The 18,665-nt window shown below is 51.8% G+C and overlaps 1 protein-coding gene across 3 annotated transcripts; it reads right to left on the bottom strand.

The window, feature by feature from the left end:
* Positions 228-17,714, bottom strand: LOC8073162 (DNA-binding protein SMUBP-2). 3 transcript variants are annotated; one of them, XM_002452639.2, is made up of 6 exons: positions 16,440-17,697; positions 16,037-16,320; positions 14,902-15,939; positions 14,225-14,393; positions 1,813-1,970; positions 228-1,682 (listed from the first exon to the last, which is right to left on the bottom strand). In XM_002452639.2, exons 1-6 carry the CDS (start codon positions 17,485-17,487, stop codon positions 1,434-1,436), a joined length of 2,946 nt encoding a protein of 981 aa, XP_002452684.1. In that variant the 5' UTR covers positions 17,488-17,697; the 3' UTR covers positions 228-1,433. The 3 variants fall into 3 exon arrangements, with proteins under 3 accessions (XP_002452684.1, XP_021315780.1, XP_021315779.1); XM_021460105.1 differs by lacking the exons at positions 228-1,682; positions 1,813-1,970 and adding an exon at positions 13,764-14,104 and having other exon boundaries at positions 16,440-17,714; XM_021460104.1 differs by lacking the exons at positions 228-1,682; positions 1,813-1,970 and adding an exon at positions 14,090-14,124 and having other exon boundaries at positions 16,440-17,714.

Here is an 18,665-nt window from a genome sequence, read left to right as displayed (position 1 = left end):
TGATGACCAGACTTTCTGCTTGAAGGTACACCCGAGCCGGATGTGGTCCATTATTTTTGCCGCCTAATCACAGATGATACTTCACTGTCTTGAAGTCCATGGTGAAATCGCCTCTCCACTATCCAGTAGCGCTCATGCATGACCAGCCAAAAAAATTCATGCTGAGAGGAGGGCATATCTTCCAATCTGTTTTACACCGAGCGGCGTGGATGTTCCGATAAACAATCTTAGGGGAATGATTGCTTTATTTCCAAGATCAATTAGGTCTAGTTCTTACAGAGAAAAAAATTACCGAAAACACAGACAATGTACTCACTTCATCTATGAATCTCTCACAAGTGCTGGAAAACTAACTTACACTAACATAAAGTCCTAGATGCTAAGGCAAAAGCAATGGAAGAGATGGACTGGTTTGAGCAGCTTCCCCTCTTAAGAGCTATTATATAATCCTAAACTTGACTTTAGATATTTTGGCTGAATCACTTAACCCTAGGGGTAAAATGATCCAGGTAAAGATATGTGATCCGAAGGCCACGAGCCCTACACAAGATAGTTTCGCTTCGACGCAAACTCTCCGATGACGACACGTGCTGCCTTGAACTTCTTCCGAGTTTTGAGGCCCAAACTCGACGAACCGTCTACCAATGGTTTTGAGGTCCACACCACTAAATCTGACTTGGAGAAGTGTATCCGCTACGCCTCTTCCATGATCTCGACATGTGTCACCATCCATCCTCAACCGCTTGATCACCAAGTTCTCGCGCCCACGCTTGACTTGGTTAACTGTCACCTTGACTTGGTCCACACGGTCTGCTCCTCCATATGTACACTTGCTTGTCCATGTCCCCAAATGTCAGCCACCATGGACAGTCTTCCAGCCTTTAGTCCCTCGTCCAAACCTCACATCCATCTTTCATCGTTATGAGTCCATCGGCACGGACCTGCTTGACTTTCTCCATAACCGTCGATTGTCTCAGTGCTCCACACTTGTACACTATAAGACAAGAGACATGTTGCACAAACACCACACTCACACAATGGTTAGTCTCCAAACTCAACCAAAGCTTGCAATTACTCATCAACAATCAACAGACATGTGCATATATCAACCATGTATTCACAAATAGTGTGATATGTTGCTCCAATTAATCATAAATGAAAAGCCTGGAACTCAATTGTGAACTGTCAATGTGTTGTACACGTCTGTAATCTGTGAGTATCCTATCCTTGTCGACAGTAATGTATTTACAGGAATAGGAGCATTGTGTCAGGCAAGAAATAGGTTAGTGATACTCAGGAAATTGAAGTTTTCCTCTTCCTGAGTATTCATCCTCCTGTGTATGTACAAAGCCTTCAGGTGTTTGCGTCAATCAATAGAGTGCTTGTAATTTTTTTTTTTTGAAAGGAAGAGTGCTTGTAATTTGTCCTGAGTGTTAACTGATAGAGGGGAGAGTAGGTTGACTGAAGCCGAGGCCAGAAGCCCCATCCAAGGAACCAGGGGCAACGTGTTTTACTTGGCCATACCGCCTGATATGGCGAAGAAGCCTGGCAAGGAAGGTGCTGTGACAAATTGTGGAGGTATCACAAACCACAGTAACGTGCTTCCGTGCTCTCGTAATAGCCACATTGATGCGCCTGCTGTCGCCCAGAAACCCTACAGCTCCTAGTGGATTCGAGCGAACCTAGAATCGGTACAGATATAAACATCAATATAAGTAATGGAAAACGAACTGATTTGTTATTGTAAATCTGATTCATACTCTACCATATATATAGGAGTCAACAAGAGAGCAGACATGCTACAGTGCTTACCATTGATATGATCACTGCATCTGCCTCCCTACCCTGAAAGCTATCTATGGTTGAAACCTCAACAGGACAAAGCCCAGGATATTCTTGTAGCTTCTCTCTTAACAATTGCACTTGAGCAATGTAGGGTGACTGAACAACAATTGTACTTGGAGACACTCCTACAATCATGATTTTTGAGTCGCCAGTCAGCTCAATAATAGAAGCATAGAAAATCAGGGATAAGTAGGTTCTGCTGATCAAGGTTAACTAGTAACTGATAATCCTAATGTGGGGGTACAAACCCCTATACCCTTACGGCTAGACTTCGGCCAGGAAGCTTGGCCCATTACGAGACGAGTTCAAGGCTTGATCCGACAACCTGGAGTTTCGCGCAAGGAAACAAGATGTGGAGATCAAGCAGGATTCTAGTCGGTTAGAATAGGAATTGATATCGAATTATCCATGGCAATTGTAACCGACTAGGATTAGTTTCCAGATCTGTAACCCTGCCCTCCAGACTATATAAGGAGGGGCAAGGGACCCCCCTAGGATGCATCATATTCTCTCAACACAAATCAATACAACCAGACGCAGGACGTAGGTATTACGCCAACTCGGCGGCCGAACCTGGATAAAAAGCTTGTCCGTGTCTTGCGTCACCATCGAGTTCGTAGTTCGCGCACCGTCTACCGATAAACTACTACCGTGGGTATACCCCAAGGTAGACTGCCGACTAGCTTTCGTCGACAGTGGCGCGCCAGGTAGGGGGTGTGCGTGCAACTTTTCCGGCGAACAAGATGGTCACGATCCCAGCTTCCGCGACCGTGCCCGAAGGCCTCACGTTCACCGTCAGCCAAATCACGTGGACGACGCGCAGCGGCGGTTTCGCGACCACGGTTCCTAAAGAGATCCAGATCCAATCTGAGACCACGTCGTCTCCGACCACGCGCGTAACGACACCAAGCTCCCGACCACCGCTCCCGCTCTACAAGGGAAGGGAGATCGACTGCTCGGACCTCCTCCAAGCACTCGATCGCGCTGACTCCAAGCTATTCGAAGTCTCCCAACTAATAGATGGAGTTCTGCGCCGGCCCGACCAAGCCGCTCGAACGGATTCTTCGAAATTCCGCCGGCCAACTCGTGTCACCACACACGAACGGCTGGGAACATCCCTGACGATAACCTCAACCCCCTCAGGACGATCCGTCGAGCTCAAAAAGGAAGACCATCCTTGCGGCCTGAACAACTCGGCCTCTGTTTATTCACGGCATGTCCGATCCGTTTTCAGCAAAGCGGGCTGGTCGCCGACAAGGAACAATCGCCACCATGTCAACATGGTGACCATCCGAGAGCTACGGGACGGCCAGGTTTCCAGCACCAACTCAAGCACCGGCTCCGTCCCCACCGAGGTTGTGAACACCGAAGACGAGGACTATGACCTGGATTTTCCTTCACACCCTCCGGGTTTCGACCGATTCCCGATATTCCCCCCCCGGCGAGGGGATATTGTATTCAATGTCAGCGCCGACGAACCAGCCGTTGACGGAGAAACAGACGACCAGAGGCAACTCCGTGAACAGCGTAACGCCGAGCGCGCCCGACGGCGTGCAGACGAGCAACAACAGACGCCGCCAGGCAACCTCAACGATGCCTTCGACATGGTCGGGGACCAGCCGGTCTACAAAACGCCAAGCGCCAACGTGGCTGTCGCCATGGCCAATCTGGATCGGCTTCCTGACACCCCCGAATGCCAGGGAGTCCGGACCAGTATCCGAGCACACCTGATCGCCGCAATGGGACAGACAGCCGCTCTGCTCAAGAGAGTCCAGGACGCCTCTTATACGGAAGCCGCCTCCGACCAGACTCATCGTAGCCGGGCCTCACCCAGCAGGCGTCGCCGCAGCCGCTCCCCCGACAACCGTCGAGGGGACTCACGGCGCGACGATGGTGGTCGGGACGCCGATGGCCGCCGCCAGCAGGACCGCGTACGCGGCCAAGAAGAAGAAGATCAACACAGGGATCTCCGCCACAACATCCCCCCCAAAGATGCCCGGGACCGCATCAACAGGCGCGCCGCAGAAAGAGCAGTCCATGAGAACCTGCGCCGCATCGAGTACGACGCGACCCACGGTCCTCCGGGCCTAAGGCAGTTCTCTTCACACCTCCGCCAAGTCGTGTGGCCCCGCAATTTCAAGCTCGAAAAACTTAAAAAATACGACGGCAAGGAAAATCCAGAGAACTGGATCACTCTCTACGAAATCGCCGTCCGATCAGCGGCAGGAGATGAGCACGTCATGGCTAATTACTTCCCCGTAGTCCTCGACCAGGCTGGTCATCAGTGGCTTCTCGGCTTGCCCGAGGACTCCTTCGACTCTTGGGAGGAGCTGCGTCAGGCTTTCATCGACAACTTCATCGCCACATGCGAGCAGCCCGGAAACAAGTATGACCTTGAAAGGATAAGAGACAGGAAGAATGAACCTCTGCGCGATTACATCCGACGATTCTCGGATATGCGTCTCAAAATCCCGAGGATTTCTCATGACGAGGCCATATCAGCCTTTATCAAGGGTTTGCGTTTCCATGAAGCGCTGAGGAACAAGCTATTGCGTAAGCGCCCATCAACGGTAGCGGAGCTCCTCGCCACGGCTAAAAATTACGCCGATGCTGATGACGCAGAAAAACTAATCCGAGACGATGCGAGAGGCACCGACCAGCCCTCCCGGCGAGACGACGGTCGTGGTCGCTACGACAACAGAAATCATCGCCGCTCCGACAACCGCGATCACCGAGAGGGTTGGGATCGGCGGCGCGACAGCCGCGACGACTTCAGAGGAAAGCGCCCTCGCGAGTACGACCACGAAGTAAACACGGTCAAACGTCCCAATGGACGACGGGACTACCAAGACGACTACAACAAAACGTTGAAGGGACCGTGCCAGCTACACCCGAAGTCTAACCATACCATGGAAGAGTGCCGCGTCCTCAAAAGTATCTATACACGGCGGGCCGCCCAAGAAGACACCGCCAAGAAAAGCAGCAAACGCGACGGGCACGACCACGAAGATGAGGATGAGGACCAAGACAGGGACCCCCGACACCAATATGTCAGCCCTACCGACGTGGTTCACTCCATTTTCGGGGGCAAGGTCTCCACTGAGTCCAAGCGAGAAAGAAAACTGTTAAAGAGAGCCTGCCTCAACATAGACAGCACGGACGGGCTGATCGCAGATCCGAAATTTCCCGCCTGGTCCCACAGGGAGATCGCGTTCAGCAGGAAGGACCAGTGGGCCACTATCCCAGAGCCGGGTCGTTTCCCACTGATTCTTGATCCCTGCATCAATAGCATCAGATTCGAGCGCGTGCTCGTGGACGGGGGAAGCTCCATCGACATCCTCTTCCGCAACAGCCTGCCCGCCCTCAAGATATCACCGGCGCAACTAAAACCTTACGACGCCCAATTCTGGGGGGTTTTGCCAGGTCAAAGTTCGGTGCCCCTCGGACAGATAACATTGCCTGTCCAATTCGGCACACCCGATCACTTCCGGACGGAGTTCATCAACTTCGTAGTCGCGGACTTCGACGGGACCTACCACGCCATACTGGGCCGCCCATCACTGACAAAGTTCATGGCAGTCCCGCACTACTCATACCTGGTGCTTAAGATGCCCACGGAGAAGGGCGTCCTGACCGTCAGAGGCAACGTCTATACTGCGTACACCTGCGAAGAAGAAAGTTTCAAGATCACCGAGGCAATTGACCTCTCAATCCGCATGGCGGAAACAGCAACCCAAGCCGCACAGCTGCCCCCCGACCAGCTCCGATTACCCGAGCAAGAGACAGCCAGAAAGAATTCGAAATCCAAGGAGTACAAAGAAGTGCAGCTGGTCGAAGGTAACCCCGAGAAGACAGCCCTCATCGGGGCCAACCTGGATCCAAAATAGGAAGACGCGCTCGTCAGGTTTCTAAAGGACAACGTGAGCGTTTTCGCATGGAAACCCGCAGACATGCCCGGTGTCCCACGAAACCTGATCGAGCACTCCTTAAACGTCTCGAAGACCGCAAGACCAATCAAGCAAAAACTACGACGGTTCGCTCGTGACAAAAAGGAGGCTATTAGGACAGAGATAACACGGCTTCTAGCAGCCGGATTCATAAAAGAGGTGTATCATCCCGATTGGCTCGCCAATCCGGTTCTTGTACGCAAAAAGAATAATGAATGGAGAATGTGCGTTGATTACACCGATCTCAACAAGCACTGTCCTAAAGATCCTTTTGGTCTTCCTCGCATCGACGAGGTGGTCGACTCAACGGCCGGATGCGAACTCCTCTCCTTTCTAGATTGCTACTCTGGTTATCACCAGATCTCGTTAAAGGAAGAAGATCAGATCAAAACATCCTTCATCACACCCTTCGGTGCATATTGTTACACTACCATGTCTTTCGGACTTAAAAACGCCGGGGCCACTTATCAAAGGGCCATCCAGCAATGCCTCCACGACGAGATTCGCGATGACCTCGTCGAGGCCTACGTGGACGACGTGGTCGTAAAAACAAGGGACGCGAGCACCCTGATCGACAACTTAGACCGAACCTTCAAGGCACTCAATAGGTACAAGTGGAAGCTCAACCCCAAGAAATGCATTTTCGGCGTTCCTTCCGGTCTACTGCTCGGCAACGTCGTCAGTCGCGACGGCATACGACCAAACCCTTCAAAAGTCAAAGCCGTACTCGACATGCGACCACCGAAGAACGTCAAGGACATTCAGAAGTTAACCGGATGCATGGCCGCCCTCAGCCGTTTCATTTCAAGGCTGGGAGAAAAAGGCCTCCCTTTCTTCAAACTATTGAAAGCGTCAGAAAAATTCTCCTGGACCGAAGAAGCCAACGCCGCGTTCACTCAGCTTAAGATCTTCCTCACTTCACCGCCTGTCCTCACAGCGCCTCAGCCTAATGAAGACCTGCTCCTTTACATTGCTGCAACCGACAGGGTTGTTTCCACGGCAATAGTGGTCGAGCGAGATGAACCAGGTCACGTCTTCAAGGTCCAGAGACCCGTTTACTTCATAAGCGAAGTTTTAAACGAATCCAAGGCCAGGTACCCACAAATACAGAAGCTTATATACGCCATCCTGATAACGTCAAGAAAACTGAAGCATTACTTCGACGGCCATCGAGTCCTGGTGACAACCAGCTTTCCTCTCGGTGACATCCTGCGCAATAAAGACGCCAATGGCAGAATCGTGAAATGGGCAATGGAGTTATGCCCATTTTCCCTGGAGTTCCAGAGTCGCACCACTGTCAAGTCCCAAGCCCTGGTCGATTTCATTGCCGAATGGACGGATCTCAACGAACCTCCCGTTCCCGATGTCTCAGACCACTGGTCTATGTTCTTCGATGGGTCCTTGAACATCAACGGTGCAGGCGCTGGGATACTGTTCGTATCACCCAACAAGGACAAACTCCGCTACGTCCTTAGGATCCTTTTCCCGGCGTCAAACAACGTCGCCGAATACGAAGCATGCTTACACGGCATACGACTAGCCGTTGAACTGGGGGTCAAGCGCCTCTATGTCTACGGCGACTCTGCCTTGGTCATCAACCAGCTCAACAAGGAGTGGGACGCAACCCACGAGAAGATGGATCTCTACTGCAAAGAAATTCGCAAATGGGAAACTCACTTCTATGGCATAGAGTACATCCACGTGGTCCGGGACAAGAACCAAGCAGCAGATGCGTTGTCAAAGTTAGGCTCATCTCGGGCCCAGATCCCGCGGGGTATTTTTGTCCAGGACATCCATGAGCCAAGCGTAAGCCCTCCCCTGGTCGACAAGCAACCCACCGAGGCAATGCTCATAGATGACGCCACTCCGGCAACCGGTGGGCGTGACTGGCGCACCCCGTTCATCAAATACATATCAGACGGAACAGGCTATCAGGACAAAACAGAGAACGAGCGCCTCATCCGACGGTCAAAGAACTACGTCCTGGTCGACGGAAAACTCATGCGGAAAAACGCAAGCTCCGAAGTACTGCTCAAGTGCATACCCCAAGACGATGGTATCAAGCTCTTGGAAGACATACACGCTGGATCCTGCGGCAACCACGCCGCATCTAGAACGCTGGTCGGAAAGGCTTTCCGAGCAGGTTTTTATTGGCCAACCGCGGTCGGCGACGCAGAAAAACTGGTTCGGCATTGCGAAGGATGTCAGTTTTTCGCTAAGAGGACCCACGTACCCGCCCATGAAATTCAGACTATCCCGTCGTCTTGGCCCTTTGCTTGCTGGGGGCTTGACATGATCGGACCATTTAAACCAGCCCCGGGCAACTTCAAGTTTGTCTTCGTGCTAATCGACAAGTTCTCCAAGTGGATCGAATACATGCCCTTGGTCAAGGCAACCTCCGAGAAGGCCGTGGAGTTTCTCAATCAAATCATACACAGATTCGGCATCCCGAACAGCATAATCACCGACCTGGGCACTCAGTTTACTGGCACCACTTTTTGGGATTTCTGCGATGACAGAGGCATAGTCATAAAATATGTGTCAGTAGCACACCCACGTGCTAACGGTCAAGTCGAACGTGCTAATGGAATGATCGTTGATGCCCTAAAGAAGAGGCTGTACACCGAAAACGACAGAGCACCCGGTCGATGGATGAGAGAATTGCCGGCAGTAGTCTGGGGCCTCCGAACCCAGACCAGTCGAAACACAGGGGTGTCTCCCTACTTCATGGTATACGGTGCAGAGGCGGTCCTGCCGGCCGACATACACTTCAGATCTCCTAGAATCGAGCACTACGACGAGGCGACTGCCGACAACGCCAGGGAACTCGAAGTCAATTGCATGGAGGAAAATCGTTTAGTTTCATGTCTCCGAACAGCAAAATATCTCGCGGCAGTCAGGCGATACTACAACAGGAACGTCAAGGACCGTTCCTTTGTGGTCGGCGATCTGGTGCTTCGATGGAAAACGAACCAGGAGGGAATGCACAAGTTATCCACTCCCTGGGAAGGACCCTTCGTGGTGACCAAGGTCACACGACCTACGTCCTACAGATTGGCATACCCAGACGGAACACGAGTGCCTAACTCTTGGCACATCGACAAACTGCGACGATTCTATCCATAACGTTTTAATGGCTTTCTTTTGTAAGTATCTTATAATTTTTGATAATAATATTCTATATTTCTCGCCTATATCTTGTCGTACGCAGCACCCAGCAAAACTCCTGCAATGGATGCTCTTGGCGACAACCAAGACAAATACGGTGACACGTCACTCAGACATTCTTACAGCGCTCAAAACAACAGTCATGACAAAAGAGAAAACTTTATTACAAACTTTACATACAAAGTTTACAATAAACACCCTGACGGGCAGATACTAGTCTATTCCTACAGACTACTTTATTGGCCTAGCTGCTCGGGCTGATCACCCGCCTGGCCTTGCTGCCCGGACGAAGGGGTCGGGGCCACCGGCGCCTGGCTGGTCGAGACCGCAGGCGTCGACCGCCCATCTCCAGCAACGGACGCGCCCGACAACTCCCTGGCCGACCTATCTGAGCTCGGCTGGTCTGGAGGAGTGGCCGTTCCGCACAGGTTGATGTCGCCGATCACCGTCGACGACAAATCCAGCAGACTACCCCGAAGTTCGTCCGCTTCCTGTGGGCCGACTTCCTTCGGGTACCCCTTCTCCAGCCTGCTCAAGTCAACCAGGGGGTAGTGGGCGCGCACCATGCTGAGGACGTGCGCGCCGGCAAACTCTCCGGCGTCCTTCACAAACTGCTGGAGCCAGTCCCACGCCCGTTGCGCCTTCCCGACTGGGGTCAACTGCGGCGCGCGGGGCTGGCTCTCCGGGAGCTCGGGACTGATCAGGTCCAGGACCGGGGACACTCCTTTCCAGATCTTGCAACAGTTGGCCTTCCAGGAGTCCCGGTCCCTGATCAGCTCATCCAGGTGCTTCTTGGTGTTCACCTTGAGCACTGCAAACGAAATGAAACGTTACCAGACAAGCACAGGGCAGGCAGCAATCAACAAGGCGGCACTCATTACCAGCTAACTCTCGGTCTTTTCGGCCCAACTCCTCTTCCGCTCGCCGCCCGGACTCCTGTGCACTGGCGAGCTGTTGGCCGAGCTGCTCCTTCTCTTGTTGGAGGCTCGCCACCTCCTCCTCCAAGTCTGCGTGAATCGATTAACTGGTCAGCAAAGCAAACTATACAAGTATGTGAAACTGCTCGGAGCGTGTGACTAACCTTCCTGCAGCCGGTACTGGTCGGCCAGGCGACGAGAGAGGTCGAGACGACGCTCCTTTTCGGCGCTCATCTCGACCACCTTCTCTCCGACCTCCGCCCGCAACCGGTCTACCTCCGCGGCAAGGGCCTTGTTCTCGGCCATGACGCCTTCTATCTGGTCAAAGCACCGTTTCCGGTACTTCGCCGTTTTCATAACGTCCTACAAAGCAAGCATATAAGAATGCGCAGAAGACAAGGCAAAAGATCGCGCGGCAGCTCAAAACGCCGCTTACCTTGACCTCGTCGACAAGGCGCTTAGCCGCGCGCTCCACCCTGGCGGCCTCTTCGGACTCGGCGAGCTCCTCATGACCGATAAAGTGATCCCCGCGTTGGCGCCACACATACACGTGTTGGCGGCCATCACGGGGACGACCCTCGATCTCTTCTACCTCGTCGTCGGAGGCCGCCCTGGTTTCCTCCTCCTGGGCTGCGTCACCCCCGGTGGTGGTCCCAGGCGCCACCGTCCCTTGGACCAGACCTGGGGAGCCCGCAGCCGGAGAGGCTCCTGCTCGGGGCGGCAGGGGGACTTCACTCCCCCCGGCAGGAGGAGCGGTCGGAGACTTTCCCTTCTCCGAGGAGTCAGTTGGGGGAGCCTCCCCAGCCCTGGTCGGGCTGCTTGTTGTAGTAGGCGCCGCGCTCGGGAGCCCCTCCGTGCTCCCAGGCGCGACTGCAGCTGTTGGCTGCTCTGTGGTCTGGGGGGCCGCATCCCCAGAACCGCGGGCAGGCTCGCCCGTTCCCTGGCCAGCAGTTTGGCCAGGGTCGACATCCGATGCCGCACTACAGGAACAAAAGTTAAAAAAAAAAAAAGAAAAAAAAATAGAGAGGAGTCCAAAATACGTAAGTTGAACACTTACAGGTCTGACCGCCGATGGGTCGCGGTGAACCTCCTCCTCGCCCGGCCGGTCGGCGCCTGTGCCCCCACCCCGGCAGCTTGCGGGGCAGCCGCGTCGCTGGCCACTCGATCAGTGGCGACCGGCGCAGCGTTTGGGCGGTCCCGAGGCCGTCGGACCAGCGACGGCGCAGCCTCCTCGTCGTCCTCGTCGTCGTCGACGATCCGCACGAGCCGACGACGCTTCGGCGCTTGGCTGCTCTCCGCCGGTAGGTCTGCCGGCAGCTCCGGCGTGGGCAAGGGATTCGCTGGCAATGGCCTTTTCCCCGCTACCCTCTCCTCGGAGGTCAGGACGGGGCGGGCTCGGTCTTCTTCCGACGGGACCTCTCCCACAGGATCTTCCATCCCCGGTGCCAGTGATGCGTACACTACGCACCGGTCGACATCACCGACCTGCAAAAGCAACAGAGGTGAGCCAACTGCAGACGACATAAGAATGATCAAACGGGCTATGCTACATACCTTTGGTGCTGGTCGTCCTAGTTTGAAGGCTTGCACCCGATCACTGCTACGGGTGAAGCCCCCATCGGCAAAGTTAAACAGCTCGTTCAGCAGCTGTTGTACCTCCGCCTTCTCCAGGATCTCCGACCGCATCCTGGTCGGGTCTGCGCTTCCGGCATATTCATACGCCGAGTGCACCCTCTTCTGGCAGGGCATCACCCGGCGGCAAATGAAGTTGCCGACCACGCTAAACCCGTCCAGGCGCGACCAGTCGATCAGCTTCATCAGCTCCGCCACTTGACCGTCGTATTCCGGGCGGTCGCTCCAGCTCGCCCTCTTCTCGGGAACGTACCCCACGTCGCAGAACGTGGAGCTGCCCGGTTCCTCCCTGACGTAGAACCACCTCCTGTACCATTCGGTCAAAGAGGTGTTCCATGGGCAGTGTAGGTAGCGGTTCTTCATCCCATCACGAAGGTTGAGGTATACTCCACCTGCAACCTTGGAGCCTCCAACTGCTCCCTTCTTCCTCAGACAGAAAAGGTACCGGAAAAGATCAAAGTGCGGCTCTATGCCAACATAGGCCTCGCACAGATGGATGAAGGTGGAAATAAGGAGAATCGAGTTCGGGTGCAGATTGCAAATCCCGATCTCATAGTACAAAAGAAGACCCTGTAGAAAGGGATGAACAGGAACACCAAAGCCTCTCTTGATGAAGTCTTCAAAAACGACGATCTCACCGGCGCGAGGGTCGGGGTAGCTCTCCCCTTCTGGCGCCCTCCAGCCGCCGAGCTCTGCGTCGTGCAGAAGCCCCATGTCGACGAGGTCACCAAGAGACTTTGTGGTGCTGCGAGATTTTTTCCACTCCTTGGCCATCAGTTCGGCCCTCTTCCTGGAATCGCTCTTCGCCATTAGAGGTGCGAGTGCGCGCTGGGCTAGGAAAGTGCAGGAGATTGGAGAAGATGAGAGCGGAAGATTTGACGGCAATTGCAGGAGAAGCGGTACAGGAGGTACTATTAGGCCCTTATAAACCCGCGACCCCACCTCTCCCACTTCCTGTATTCTCGGGAAGTGGGCAGGCCATGCGGCGGACGCGGCGTTTCAGCTTACAATGATCATAGGCAATTAATGCGGCGGAGTTTTCGTACCAATTGATGGTTTCCTTTTCTCAAACCATGCAAAGAGCGGTTGTACAGTTGCCAGGCGCGGCTTTTCATGCATCCGTCTGACATATCGTCAGGAGACCCCGTCATGTCAATTTTAATGGGAAAGACTTTTTCAAAAGTAAGAAGACACATACGCCAGTGAGTCAGCAATCCGGGGACTGCACCGACCACCGAGCACTCGACGCTCGGGGACTGGTCGCCCAGTCTATCAGCTCGGAACTTCAGGGACTGCACCGACCACCGAGCACTCGACGCTCGGGGACTGGTCGCCCAGTTTATCAGCTCGGAACTTCAAGGACTGCACCGACCACCGAGCACTCGACGCTCGGGGACTGGTCGCCCAGTTTATCAGCTCGGAACTAAAAGGACTGCATCGACCACCGAGTACTCGACGCTCGGGGACTGGTCGCCCAGTCTATCATCTTGGAACCTCAAGGACTGTACCGACCACCGAGTACTCGACGCTCGGGGACTGGTCGCTCAGTCTATCGGTTCAAGGCTTTAAGGCACGTACCGACCACCGAGCATGATATGCTCGGAGACTGGTCAATTAGTCTATTCAATCGCAGACGAGCATGATATGCTCGGGGACTGGTAAAATCAATTTTTTAGACCTTGCTACAAGGCTCATACTTCGCCTTCCAGCAAGCTCGGGGACTACATCGGTACGATGCATCTTGCGATGCATCTCAGTCTCAAAACTACTTTGGGGAATTTTCTTTTGACCCTGGCACCACGTGCCTACGTCACCTACTACCAGGCTCGGGGACTAAGTGGGCACACTTCACCTTGCGGTGAATATGCTTGCTTTTTAAAAGACTATACTTTTTAGAAAAGTAAAGTGGGCACACTTCACCAAGAAAGAAATTTTTTTTTCAAGAGCACCATGCATTCTTCGAACAACCTGCTTCTTCGATGTCAATGTTGATCAACTGTCTTTTGAGTTGGTCAAAATACCGTTGCAACTGTTCGGGCGACTTTCCTGCTTATTGAAGACGTCAAGCCTCACTGATCGAAGAAGCTCAAGACGGCGTGCTACATCACAATACATGGTGCTCGGGGACTAGCTGTGGGGGTACAAACCCCTATACCCTTACGGCTAGACTTCGGCCAGGAAGCTTGGCCCATTACGAGACGAGTTCAAGGCTTGATCCGACAACCTGGAGTTTCGCGCAAGGAAACAAGATGTGGAGATCAAGCAGGATTCTAGTCGGTTAGAATAGGAATTGATATCGAATTATCCATGGCAATTGTAACCGACTAGGATTAGTTTCCAGATCTGTAACCCTGCCCTCCAGACTATATAAGGAGGGGCAAGGGACCCCCCTAGGATGCATCATATTCTCTCAACACAAATCAATACAACCAGACGCAGGACGTAGGTATTACGCCAACTCGGCGGCCGAACCTGGATAAAAAGCTTGTCCGTGTCTTGCGTCACCATCGAGTTCGTAGTTCGCGCACCGTCTACCGATAAACTACTACCGTGGGTATACCCCAAGGTAGACTGCCGACTAGCTTTCGTCGACACCTAATCAATAACCAACAGGTCTGAAATAGGAATATAGAACATGAAAGGGATATGCAAAGAAAAGCATGATACAACAATGTGCAGTGTTCAAGTAAAGAAGTAAATGGTGTGTGTATATACCACAGTGTACAAGATTAAGAACTTGCTGTGTGACTATATCTGCTTCTCCTTCATTATAAAACGAGCCTGTGCCAGCAGGATCTAAGTGCTCCTTGCAACCAATGTTTAGGGCTCCATTTGGCATCCGGGTGTCAAGTAAGAGCAGTGGGCACCGTGTTATCCAAGTAGCCTAAAATCAACAAAAGATACAATTGACAGGTCTGTAAAACCGATGCAATGTAGTTGTTCATCGCTGTTTATGCAGCGTTTGTTCGATCTTCAATGTTAAAAAAATGGATGCTTTTAACATATATTGATAGAAACACTCAAACACAGCATATCAAATTAACAAATCTACTTTCTTAAAGCTCAACAGATCCCTGAATTTAGCATAAGTGGCCTACAGCAACCCTATAGGAAAAAGTTGTAGAGGATGGATGTTTTTCCTTCACGAAGGATGGATTATTTGAAATCGAATGGTAACGGCATGAGATTCCTATGAACAATGTAGTGAATTCATTGGGATCATTCTGAAACTTTTACTTTTTTTTAATTTAGTGCTCAAGGAAGTCGTATTTTTTTATTATTAAAAAATGCATAGAAGGGAGTTTGATCACCATCCTTGAGCATTGAATCAGAGAGTACTAAGCAAGATCATCCACACTTTATTCCTAGAACTAAAGTGCAAATGTGTATACCTTGACAACTGGAGAGTCAGCAAGAAGATGTGAAGCAACCAAATCAGAGGATTTGAGCAATCCATGGTACATCTCCTTAGATGCCCACATGGCTATTGAATCGTGCATTCTGTACTGGACAGTAAGTCTTGTAGTAAGTAATCCATCATGCAATGACGAGGCTGTTTCCAATAAAGATTTGCCAAGCCCACCGTCCAAGGCCTTCCTCGATAGTACAACGGGTGCAAGCTGGCAGTGGTCACCGGCAAGAATACAGCGTTTCCCCTGCAATATAGGTATCCAGCAGGCTGGTTCAATCGCTTGCCCAGCTTCATCTATAATTACTAAATCAAAGGAACCAGTTCTCCTGACGAGTGGATCAGCTGCCCCTGTATTAGTCGATAGCACAACCTGTGCATCAGAGAGCACTTCTCTGATTGTTTCCTTTTCTTTATTTTCTAGATCCTTTCCGAGTTGCTTCAGTAGTTGGCGAATGCCAGCAGCTAAAGAATCGTCTTCTATGCACTGCCTCAGGTCCTTTCTTAAATCTGTTCTCTTTCTCTCAAGCTCCTTCCTGAACTGTCGAAGTCTGCAATTCACAATCTCTCCCAAGGACTTTGAGGCAACAAAGGGTGATAGTCGAACAGGGTTCCCAACTCGCACAATGTTCAATCCGGTTCTCGACAAACTTTCAACCATTTTATCGACTGCCGCATTGCTTGGAGCTGTCACAAGTACACGCTCGCCCTGCTTGACAGCACGCACAATCAGCTCAGTGAGCAAGACTGTCTTTCCAGTGCCAGGAGGCCCTTGGATTATTAGAACGGGCCTCTTTTTGTTCAAGCCTAATTTCAGAGCCCGTAACTGGGAGGCATCATAAGCATACCTCTCTGATAGATTCAGATCAGGTCCACTTGATTCATCCCAGTCAGTCAGGTTATTCTTCGCCATCTTCACCACGTCTTTACTGTCCCCAAATAATGTTGCCACAACGGCAATGGAAACATTGTCTTCCTGTAAACCATTCCTTTCAAGAAGCATTAACGCTTCAAGGTTCCTCTGCCAAATCAAATGCTCTAGTGGTTAAGATCTTTAATACTGACTGATGAAAGCACTAAAGCAAATACATTTTAGTTATGTGACAGAATTCCAATACCTTATATCTAAGAGAATCAGCCAATCCCTGAATTCGGTCAATTCGCACACTTTTACCAAATAGCCTAGAGAAGGTAGCATCACCATGGCGTGATTCCAGAGCTACAGTAATGCTGCAACCATCTTCCCCAAGATTATAAACAAAGCCTTGCTTGCAAGAAGTGGCGCCCTCGCCACGGCTGTTACATGTTCTCACACAAACCATGTCTCCAGGAGACAATGTAGTTGGAGGCAGCTTATGCCCACCTTCAACTCTGAATAAAACCAAATGCAGACCTCCCAACCCTGCAAAAGTGGCAATTTGGGACAGCAGCAAACATTTCTCTCATTCAATCTGTCAAAGTAATAATTGAGGATAAAATCTGAACATAAAAGCAAAGAAGTAACCGAAACTGTTCCCTCACCAGTGGAGCTGCTGATCACATTCAAGTTGCAAATGGTGTCGCATTGCTCCTGCTGAGCCTGCCCATGGCTCACCAGGTACTCGACAGGCTTGGGTGGCTTGGAATCATCATCTAGCATTGGAACAGCATTCAGTTCTAACTGTGTAAACTCCAGCTCCACATCCCGCTCAATCCTAAGAAGATCTGACATATGCCTAACAAATTCCTCAATGCTGGTCTGCATCAGCCTCACCTTTTTAAGGCTTATACCAATGCTGCTGTGCACGGCCTTAGGCCGCCGTGGAGATGTCGTTCGCACGGCAGCCTGGTGCTCTGAAGAATTGGCCATTTCTTCCAAAACCCTCCATGACTGTGTGGCTCGCAAGTCCGAGATGAGCCCCTGGTGCTGGTAACTCAACAGAACATCACAGAGCTCGCGTTGGAAATGGTCGAACAGGGTGGGGTAGTGCGTGCAGGCCTTGAGGCAGAGCGCCTCCAGACCCTGGGGCATGGGGGCGGCCGAGAGGTAAGGCTGCGCCTGGATGACGAACGCAAGCCTGCCTTCCGCCGACCCCCACTCCAGAGCCAATGCCGTGGGAACGAGGTCGCCTGCCATTTCGGCCGCGGCGAGCTTGGACGCCATGGACCGCATGCCCTGCCTGAGCCACTCCACCACGCACCGGCCGAGCTCGTTCCGCCCCAGCGGGTCGCCGTTCTGGTACAGCGTCGCCACGCTGATGGGCGCCTCCTCCATCGACGGCACGCATTCGCCCCCTCCTCCACCTCCTCCTAAGCCTTTCTCTTCTTCCTCGACCTTCCTCCTCCGCACCCGCCTCTTCGCGGTGCCGCTGGTGCTGCTGACGGCAGGTCGGGGGGCCTGCTTGGTGGGGCTCGACGGCACGGTCCGTACGCGCCGCGGCCGAAGAGATGGGGCATTGGATGACGTTGACCTCGACGGCGTCGACGGCGAAGCACCGGCAGCGAGAAACGTGACCATTTTCTTGCTCGGAGGCTTTGCGGCGGCGCACGAAGAGAACACGAACTTGCCGGAGAGGATATCTAGCGACATGCTGGCATGCTGCTGCTACTTCCTGTCCGCACCACAGCCCAGCCTCCGCCGCCGCCGGACGCGCTCGCGCAGTCGCGCGGCGGAGACAGCGTTACGGGAGGATGCGCGCGCGGGAACGAGCGAACCAACTGACAGAAGGACCGACGAGCGGCTGTACCTTTGCAGGTGAATGAATCCTTCGTGGAAAGCTGATATTTTTCGGCGATGGCGTGGCACGCGGAGCGCGCACCGGCGACTGGTGGCGCAGGGCGCGGGCGCGCGGCTACGTCCCCCTCCATACGCGCGCGCGCGCGGCGAAGCAGTGAGCAGGTAAAGTGCCGTCTCCGGGTTTGATTTCGCGCGGTTGCCGTGCCTCGGCGGCCTCATCAATTCCAGTTGGACGGACGTTCTCCGAGCGAACGCTCCACGACCACAAAGCTCGCGCAAGCTGCTGGGCCTCGTTTGTTCCCGCGCGCCGCGCCATCGCACGATGATGTTGTTTGGTTTGGCATCGGGTCGACTTGCATGCACGGCCTGCGGACCACATGGCCCGCCCGCCTGGACGGTGGCGTTTGGTATGGCATCGGATCGACTAGCGTGCACTACTTTTTTTCGTTATTTTTCCTTTTGCTTTTTATCTGCATTTTCCTTTTCCTTTTCCTTTTCTCGTAGTTCCTGGTATTAATTAATGTATCACGGTTTTTTTGTTTTTATCTTTTTTTTGTATATTTTTTATGGTAACCTATCGGTTTTCCTTCTATATGCTATCAATATAATTTTAAATTTAGAAATTGGTCTCGAACAATTATGTAAAAAGTTATTAGATAAATAAAACTTATGTATATAAGTTATTTTATTTATAAAATTATTATACAAAAATTATGCCAAAAAACTTAAGTTAGAAATTGATATGATAAGTTTGCCTACAAATAGTTGCAAGTAAAAAAGTACTATAAAGATAACACAGAAAAAGCTACCATAATAATTTATCTATAAAATTATGTTAAAAAACTATATAAAAAAATAAGATAAAATTTATGGTGATAAATTTGTTCTTTAAAATGTTATACACAAAACATTATACATAAAATTCAACTTTCTAAGAAATGTTATACACAAAATTTTATACATAAAATTTGTTCTACAAACTACTACAGTTTTGTAAATTTATAAGAAATGATAGTGATAAATATTGTTCC

This window comes from Sorghum bicolor, chromosome 4, assembly GCF_000003195.3.
Source record: "Sorghum bicolor cultivar BTx623 chromosome 4, Sorghum_bicolor_NCBIv3, whole genome shotgun sequence".
NCBI lineage: Eukaryota > Viridiplantae > Streptophyta > Magnoliopsida > Poales > Poaceae > Sorghum > Sorghum bicolor.
This window is presented reverse-complemented; position numbering and strand designations above follow the sequence as displayed.